Genomic DNA, 9,899 nt, shown 5'->3' with positions numbered 1-9,899 from the left:
TCTCTTATACCACACTCAACAGCCCTTGGTGATACTCTCCACCTACGTCAATGCACCTTCTATCCTGGTACTATATATAAGCACCTCATTCAGATAATTTTATCACTTTTTCGAGACTGATACCATCCCAGTCTGTAACACCAGCTCTTAGTGGGAAGGAAGGGTGGGAGAGTTTCAGAGGAGGCAAGTATTATTGGAAATACATTTTAAATTTAGGAAAATGTTAACTTCCAAAACATACATATAGCTAGAATCCCACATTGAGAGCAGTATCCATACAGAAAGCATCTGCATATATCAAGAGTGCACCAAGATAAGAGTGGTACCTGAGTGGGAGAACTACATCCAGAATAGGTGTGCTCTTCACTCTTAACTTAGTTTCTGTATCAAGAGTGGAATAGTACATAAGTAATCATCACTATAGGCCAGCCCCAACGATATAGCTGAGGTTCCACAACTCTGGGTTGGAATTAAGGAGTCTCGGTTGATATATCCCACATTGATAGCTAGGGCAATTGGACTCCAAGTTATATATAGATATACTTTTGATTGGATCCCAACCTGTAGCCATAGAGTGATGCGTTCCGAACCACCAGAATAACGACAAGAAAGCAAGCAACACTGGAGCAAATAAACTTTTTTCTCCACCTGAAGAAGCCCGAAAGGCAACACCCCAGGCTTGGAATGATGGGATCGTGTATGCCTTGTTCAACCAAAGAAACAGAACTCATCCAGTCTGGAATTATTAACATTCATCCTCACTCCCCAACCTAGTGGGCAAGGAGCCTTTCACTTCTCCATGGAATTATGGAGAGGATGTGGAACACTATGCTCAACCAAGGACCCAGGATGGGATCACTCCGCATTTGGAATTATGAGGAGATAGTGGACCTCCTTCCATGAACAATATAATAAACCAATATTGATCACAAGAAGGGCCATGCACGCCCCCAACTGAATAGCCGAGCATCAAATCTGAACCAGTATTATGAGTAGGCTACCATGTAGGCTGGTGCCGCTCCTACCGATATCTGGATAAAACATCCAGGAACCCAGGTAGTAGGGCTCCTAACTTTGCCCTCTTCTCTGAAAGTGAAGGAATTCACTCTTACACTCCAGAGGAAAAGTCTCTGTCCACCATCCTAGTGACTGGAACAAGGTGTGGTAAGAACTCCCTATTCTCAACCCAACCAGATGGTAGAGCACCAAACCTGAACTAATATTACAAGTAGGTTCCAATGTAGGCTGGTGCCTCACTTGTCAACATCTGGGAAAAACATCCAAGGACTTAGGTAGGAGAACCCCAAACTTTGCCCTCTTCTCCAAGAGTGGAGGAAGTCATTCAAACACCCTGGAGGAGAAGCCTCTGTCCACCACCCCAGTAACTGGAAACTGGGTGTGGTAAGGACTCCCTAGCTCCACTAGTAGAATCTGGGGGTAATGCGCATTGGGAAGTCCTGACGAAAAGTGCTCTGAAAACAGTGTAATAGGTGAACCAAGTTCCATAAATTTTAAAAAGCAAACCGACCTTGGTTTATTCAATCCCACGATCAGCAGGAACAGGCAGGATCCCCTTTAGCTTTACTCATGATAGTCCATGAGTGGCAGTTCATCATAAAATAATAATACCATCTGGTGAGCTCCTAGACAGTCTTATGGAACACCTCATTTTTACAGAGCCTGTTGTGACCAGTAGAAAGTATAGTTAAACTGGTTGCTAGTGCAGAATTGGATGAATAAAAGCACACCTGTCTGGGCAACACTTGCCCACTTGCCACAGATTGGGATCAAGTGATAAAGGAAGTAAGGGACCCAGGAAAGTAAAGAGATAAAAGGAAGGGAGAAAAAATACACACCCCTCCTTATAATCTACGAGATGTGGTCAAAATGGCCACAGGGATTAGGCAAAAACCCTCAGAAGAAACCACCAGATTGTGTAAAAAATGCGAGAGAAAAGTATTGGGACAAGTACACATACCAGCATACAAAATGTCCTCCAGTGGGCAATTGAATCGAGCAAATAAAGACAGAAATGTGACGAATCTGATGAGATGTGACTTGCAGACGTTTCCTAGCCTGCAAAGAAAGTCCAGAATAAGCAATATATATCAGTTTGCAAAGCCACCTCATCAAAGTAATCAGGACATAACAAATGATAAGGTTCGATCGGTTGTTGAGGTGAGAAATAGCTGGCAAATGAATTGGTGAAAAGGATTTATCCCCTTCCATGGCTGCTAGAGTCTTAGGAAGAAAAGATCTATCAGGGTATAGCAGGACATAAGTGGAGTGATCAAGAGTCCTTTGCACATGTAGTGCAAACAACTCCGACTTATGATGTTCACATGCCAGCAGTAACAAAAAATACATTTTAAGAGAAAGGTGATACATGGTACACGAGGCTAAAGGCTCGAATGGATGTCAAGACAAAGCATGTAATATCACCTTAATATTCCAGTAAGGTAATGGTAAAGGCGTTTGGGATGAAGAACTCTTATTATTTGAGAAGGCCAGATAGCACAGTGGATGAAAATACTTTTTGATGTTCAGAATATTGAGAAGTAGTCGATAAATCTGCCTTATATAAAGTGACAGTAGACAAAGCTAGACCTTTGTCACAAGGCCAGGTCAAAAAACGAGATATGGTGGGCACACTTGGGCAAAGTGGGTTCAATTTCCTCGTGGGACATCAATGGCAATAAGTATGCCATTTTTGTTGATAAATGGCTATTGTGGGTCTTTGGATAGATTGAGACAAATACAAGGCAACTTTAGAAGCTAAACCCCGATGCCATGCGAAGGATTGCATAACTTCCATACATAAAGTTTGAGCTTGAGAATGTCTGGGTGTAGAATGTCAGATTGGGAATGCCTCAACAGAGGTGGACACTCTTGAAGATACTGTAGAAAGGAAACCATGGTTGGTCCAGCCAAACTAGGGCTACCAACAGTACTCAACAAGTATTGGATCGAATCATAGCCAGAACTCTGGGTAACAAACAAATTGGGGGAAAGGTATAGAGGTGCAATCCTGTCCAATCTTGACTGAATGCATCTATCGCCAAAGCCCAAGGATGAAATACCAGGGAACAAAATACCTGTAGTTGAGAGTTCCAATGATTGGTAAAAAAATTAGACCAATGCTTATATGGGCAATGTTAAAATCCTGGCAGTTGAGTAATAGCTGTAAGTGGCAGCAGAGGTAAGTATGTGGTGGAACAGATATTATGCTGATCAGTTCTATGAATCATAAACTGCAATTAAACTCTGTCAGTGAAGCAATATATGATCTTTATTTAGCCATGAAATCACAACAAATTTAGTGACTGCTGTACGATTATTCAACCTAATAAACCCTAAAAATTTCAGATACGTTTTTTGTTTCTTAATTTAATATTTCCTTTAAGAAATTGAACTTGTAAGCTTTTTAGTAATTGTATTGAAATTACAAAAACGAAATACCAATTTTTGAAAGACCTACTCAACTTTAGTTTTCTTTATTTTTCATGGAGGACTTGATGCATAATTATTTATAGGTCCTATATAGTCAAATGCATTAAAGTTCGTTATCAAATGGCTTAATGGAAATGTTAAAATAAATGTAACCATTTCATTTTACATACTTTTCAAAACGTTGTATATTCACACTTGAAATGCTGATTTTTTTAAGACACAGGAACTTCATATTTCTAATTAGACTTTTCTTATGTCTAGTTCTACTAACCTACACATCCAACTGTTTGATTGTATGGGTCACCATTAAAACCTTCGATGCAGGTACATACAGGATGGTGATTAGTAGAGATGCACTGAGCATTTTGTCCACACACAGTTTCTGCACAGGCATCTGCAAAATATTTCATGAGTTCATGTTTGTAAGGTTTAAAATGTGTAACTCTGGTGAAAAAATTTAAGATGACCAGTAACAAATTCATTCTTCCTTTATTAGTTTCCAGTTATGAATTCCCTTTTATCAGTTCAGTGTAGCCAATGATGTAAGCTTCTTTAAATCTCTCAACACAGGCTCAATCAACTTGACCAACCATGTGACCGCTTTGTACTCATTTAAATTATTTATAGATTTAATACTTCTTACTTTCAATACAGTGTATATCTTCACAAAATTTGGCAGTCTTTCAGTTAACATTATAAGCCTTTCACATGCAAAAAAATCATAAAGTAAAATAAAGATTTGTCCATGAATGTATTGAGCATTTGTTTTGAATAGCTGTGTGCTTTTCTTAATCTAAAAAATCTCAAATTTCCTTTGTGTAATCTCTAAAATCTCCAAAATGCTTTTCAAACGTTTTTTTCCGTAAAACTTTATATATTATGTTTTTTCTCTACCCTATCTCTATTTGACCAACACTATAACCACCAAAAAAAAATTTAAATAAATCTAAATTACCTTTTTTTTCTTTTGGGAATGACTTCAAGTTGTAACATGAAACCACACTCGTTTATTCTAAGTAACTTTAAGCTCGTAACATTATACATCTATTTATAATTAAATTTTATTGTTTTATTGCCCTTTGAACCATGGGTAACTACTATTTGTTCCATTATAAGTTATAAATCACTCGGGGAGCATGCAGCTCACATTACGCTATCGAATTACTTTACACATGAGCCACTACAAGCTGCTTGCGTGTGTGCCTCGTGAAACATTTTTATTATTTATTTTACCTAATTTAATCTTAACTAATCTAAAAAAAACTTATTTTTACTTTTAATTACTTTATAAGAATAAAGAAAGAATAAACATGATATACTTACTCCATCTTCTTTTTTTCAAACTGTTGACGACATTTAACCCTACATTTTTTTATACTAATGGTAGTAATGAACTAAATAATTTTTATTTATTTCAATAATGCACAAAAGAACATAGACTAATAAAGTGCAAAAAGTAGACAATTTCCCCTAACTCTAAAAACTTTTCTGGCTTTCTAAGCATGCAACAAGAGCCATTACAAATTCATCCACAGGAACGAATCTTGTGCTCTGAGTGAAATTGGTGATATTTTGTTCAGAACACAATGTTATAAAATACATCATTTGATAGATGAAAACCTTAATTTTCTACTGGTTATAGGTAATACATAATTAAACATAAGAGAAAACTATTAACAAATCCTGAAAGAGAGGATGTGACAGGTGGGTGTGGTAGGAGGGGTCTGATTTTCTATTTGGTAGCTCTGTGACCAAACATAATTGAAGGCTATAAAAATTATGGTTTGTCAGAGCAATGACGATTTTATAGGGAATAATATACATTTAATTTCGTACTTTTTGAAGGGGTGGTGGATAAAACAGAGAAGAGAAATATACCTAGAGAAAAAGTGTTGTATGTCATCCTAGACGAAATTCAGGATTTTTTTTATATATTGCCTTATAGAAGTAAGAACGTAAAACATATGCTATAGTAATTGATATATCTTTAAAAAAAGTACTTTAATAAAATTTTGAATGTAAGACACTAAAACTTTGTGTCATTTAGAGTAAAGGATACCTATGGCAATAGGGTTAATGATAAAAGTATCAAACAGTTTGTTCTGATTTTTAGTTCATAATCAAAATGATATAATATTCAATTTGGCTTACCATAACAATTTCGAATGCCATCACTTGCTGGTCGACAAACTGCATTAGGAGGACAAGAGTCATCAGTATCACATACATGGGGTGGGATGGCTATAACAACATATACCAATGTTTGAATACAAATTGACAAGTTTTAAAGATAAAGATCTTTATAGTAAAATTAATTTTAAAAGTCACTTTTATACATATTCATCAGCTTTCCATTGTAGTAAACAATATTTCATGTATAACTATTTAGTAAACAATAGTACATTAAACAGAAAATTCAGAATTAAGAAAGATAAAGGTCTTTCTAAAAGTTTAGTCTTAGTAATCACACTTGAAACTCAACTTTCTTGTAAGGGCATAAAAAAAAATATTTTCTCAATTAGTTCCAAAATCATTTTGTACACTAACATTTTTTTAAACATTCATTACCATATAAAAATTATTCTCAATAAATTTCATATGAGCAAGGATTCTATTTCAATACTTTTTAGATGATTTTTATAAAGTAATGGTATTAGATAACTCTTACGAACAGTGTCACTTATAAGAAATGTTGATATTGAATAAATACTGTAACTTAAAACAACTAAAATAATAAGAACAAATAGTTTAGAGTTTACTACAATACAGCATACCTGGAGTGCACCAAACATATTTATAAAGGAGATGACGTTTCCTTCTTCACTCATAATTATCAATAGATAGTTGTACTTTAATTCATTGAATATGGATATAGAATAAAAGCATAGTTAGATTCTTTGAACGTATATTCAAAGGAAAGTTTTCGGGAAAACATGCCTATAAGCAAATCTCAAAACCATAAAAAAACTACCTAATAAAATTTCTGAATTCTAGAAACCAAGCACTTTCCATATACAGATTTTGTATTTTCAAATTTTCTCACCACGTTCTGTTCATATAATTTTTTTAAATACATTCATTCTTGGATACTAACTGGTACTTAAACTTACAAGAACAGCCAGTATCTTGATCATAGGGGTTTCCGGTATATCCAGGTTGACAGGTGCACTGTGCCCTATGATTGGAAGCTGTACATACAGTGTTGGGGCCACACAGCATTCCCAAACATGCAGCTACAATAAGGTAAAAATAGAAAACTTAGTCACCTGACATGAAATTCAGTAAACAAAAAAACCAGCACATTATAAGTACATCTTTAAGTTAATGAGGAAAATAAAACCTACGAAATGTTGAAATTCACATTTTATATTTTTTTAATATATGAAATTAGATTGGTTAATCACATAACACATTTAAAAACTGACATTAGTAACAAAATTGGACCAATAAAAGCTTTCAATTATGTCTTTTCAACAAATCTTTTTTTTTAAATAAAAATGTATTTAAACAGATCAAATCACATAATAACAACATATAAATGTTGAACATAATATGCAAAAATTTGGAAACTTCAACTTACGTATGCAATCTTTAATTCCATTTTCATTAAGTTTGCAAATGTCTTTGTCTGGACATTGTCCATTAGTTTTGCACTTGTCAAGAGCTAAAAGTAAATATACAAATCTTGAAAACCTCAAAAGTTCATTATATTCAACTAACTTTTTTAACAGAAATTGATTGTACTTACAAAATATTTATAAAACATACAAATGCTTAAGTATAACTGATAGTTACTTACAAATAGTAATATTATGAATAACAGATATACAAAATACATCAGCATTGCTAGACATTTGTAGTATGCAAATACTAATTACTTTATTCTCCTATGATATATATTTCTTATCTATAAATGTTTCAATTTTTCTAAGTTATGACTTGAAATGTCCTAAATCCAGTTGAACTCATGTGTTAAATTCAGCTATTCAGCTTGAGGTGCAAATATTTTTAGCTTGAATGGCCAAGAAATATATCTGTTGTTTCATGGAACAGATGCATAGTGTCCTATCTGTCTTGTGTATAGAGAATACCTTGCAACTGTCATCTGAAACAGACATTTCTATGTTCTGGTGAACAACTACAGAAAGAATGTGTATTATGAATGTATTTTTGGTACTTTAACATGAAATTCTATCTAATTTTTGAGGAAGAAACACTAATGAAGACTAGTTCTTGTTTTACTATACTGTTACCAACCTACTAATTATACACATTTTACTTTAATTTCATTTTACTTTCAAGCTAAACTTGTTTTAATTCGTTTTTCAGTTTAAATACAATTTGGGCTATATTTAAAAAATTCTTTGTTTGCACTAGTTCAACCTATTCCTTCAACGTTGTGTTGACTGGTAGGGAACATTTCGTTTTTTCACACAAATTAAAATTTAAATGTTATTTCTTTCTGTTTGATTTCCTTGTAAACTAATTGACACAGTTTTGTAAGTTTTGAGCATGACAGCATTGACTGTGCATGCAGTTCTGTTGTAAAAAAATTATCTAGTTTTATTCAATATTCAGTGAAAAACACATAAATCAAGATTTCATTAAATACAAAATACATACTAAACTTATTAAATGTATCTTATTAATAAATAATTGTTTAGGATTTTGTATTTTGAAATAGTACACAGAATATTTATACAATTGGAAATTTTATACATATACAATTTTGATATCAACAAACGTCTTTCTTAAAAAATCCTCCTAAACTTGAGATGTTTTATGAAAACTGGTTATTATAATACATTTGTAATTATACAATGCTTTAGGTGGAACATTCTGTCCCTCTTACTTCATAGTCTCCCAAGTCAGCATGCTAGCTAGTCTTTAATAAGGAGAAAGGTAAGTGGATTTGGACATTATAAAACATTAAACAGTATGAGTGACTAAAATCAATTCATATCTTATGCAGACAGTGCAGTTGGAACTCTCGTTCTTTGTCGTTAATGTCATTGAAAACTTCTTCCAATGTATTATCTTAGAGATGTTGAGATATATATTAATATAAAGTGAAAAGATTATTCTCCAAACACAGTTTTCATTTCAAGCATCCATGCTACTACTGAAAATGTGATATCAGGTGAATGACGTTCATACAAAGTGACTAAAAACTTGAAATACACCAAAAAGACAGGCTGAAAAAAAATATGGAAAACATACAAGCTTAAAAAAAATTTAGATGGACCAATTCTGTGATACTACAAACTTAATATTATTTTTGTCCTTGTTTTATTTTTCTTCTTTACAATGCAGTATTCATCACAGTCATGTCCAACTACTCTCCTGTTCTTTGTCTTAATAAAGACAATTTTATTCAGACTTATAGTTGATTCTTGTTTCTTTCATATCGCCTATCCTTCTGCATATTAAATCCATGAACCTTTTATTTTTGTGGAAGTCAAGTGACAATGAGTTACGTTTATCCTTGAATTACCACAATTTGTTTTACAAAGCAAACAGCCACTTCCAAATACCTTCTTTTAATCTGTTAAAACACTTTTATGAAAGTAAGCAACATCTTGATTAAGGCATTAAAACAGTATCAAGCCATAATACTTGAATATGGCTGTAATTTTTCATTAAACACATAACTAAAAAGTAACTACACATTTATTAGTAACTTTACTTAAGAACAGACATGTAAGTTTCATCTGAGAATCAACACAGTTATAAAAGTGAGCAATACTTTGATTTCATTATATGCTAAGCATGCAATGAATAGAATCACAACAGAATGGAATAGCTACACTTTTGTGTACATATATATACTCTCCGTATACTTTGGTAATTAAAAAAATTCAACTCAATTAATTATTACTAAACGCAGAACATATATATACATAAACTACATCAACATATCGTGTTCATGTAGGAATTACTTAAGTAGGCAAAAATAGCACCATTCTTAATATGGCCATAAAGATATTATAAAGAAAGAAAAATTGTATCATAAAAAATGACCATACAAAAAATATACGAAAATAGTGTTTTTATACTGAAAAAATTCTGAAAATTAGAAAAGGACTAAATATATGATCATGTAAAGTTCTTATCACATCATGTTTTCACTCTCGTTAGCATTTCAGTTTTTTATTGTTTGCCTAGTTTAATGTCCTGAGAGTTAATAATACAGGAGGTCTAAAGACTTTTTGTATGTATATTTATGGCTATAAAGTGACTTTACAGTCACAAAACCAATTCATTTTCACCATCTTCTTGTAACATTCCTGAAGTATGCATATAAAACTTTTCACTGCAAGAAATAGAGTGAAGGTTGTTTCTTCATATAATGCCCTTCTTTAATTACTGTGGTTCATTTTTACACAAACACACACACACACACACACATATATATATATATATATACACACACACACACACACACTACT

The 9,899-nt window shown here is 33.1% G+C and overlaps 1 protein-coding gene across 1 annotated transcript in view; it reads right to left on the bottom strand.

The window, feature by feature from the left end:
• Window positions 1-9,899, bottom strand: part of LOC106462548 (fibrillin-1-like) — a gene marked incomplete at its 5' end in the record, with an annotated part of 157,590 nt that overhangs the window by 134,969 nt on the left and 12,722 nt on the right. Inside the window, 4 exons of the mRNA XM_022389848.1 lie at window positions 3,722-3,844; window positions 5,602-5,691; window positions 6,561-6,683; window positions 7,031-7,114. Of these exons, the coding sequence (XP_022245556.1) occupies window positions 3,722-3,844; window positions 5,602-5,691; window positions 6,561-6,683; window positions 7,031-7,114 (420 nt within the window). The remainder of the gene's footprint in view (window positions 1-3,721; window positions 3,845-5,601; window positions 5,692-6,560; window positions 6,684-7,030; window positions 7,115-9,899) is intronic.

Source organism: Limulus polyphemus, unplaced genomic scaffold (genome assembly GCF_000517525.1).
Source record: "Limulus polyphemus unplaced genomic scaffold, Limulus_polyphemus-2.1.2 Scaffold1196, whole genome shotgun sequence".
Lineage (NCBI taxonomy): Eukaryota > Metazoa > Arthropoda > Merostomata > Xiphosura > Limulidae > Limulus > Limulus polyphemus.
This window is presented reverse-complemented; position numbering and strand designations above follow the sequence as displayed.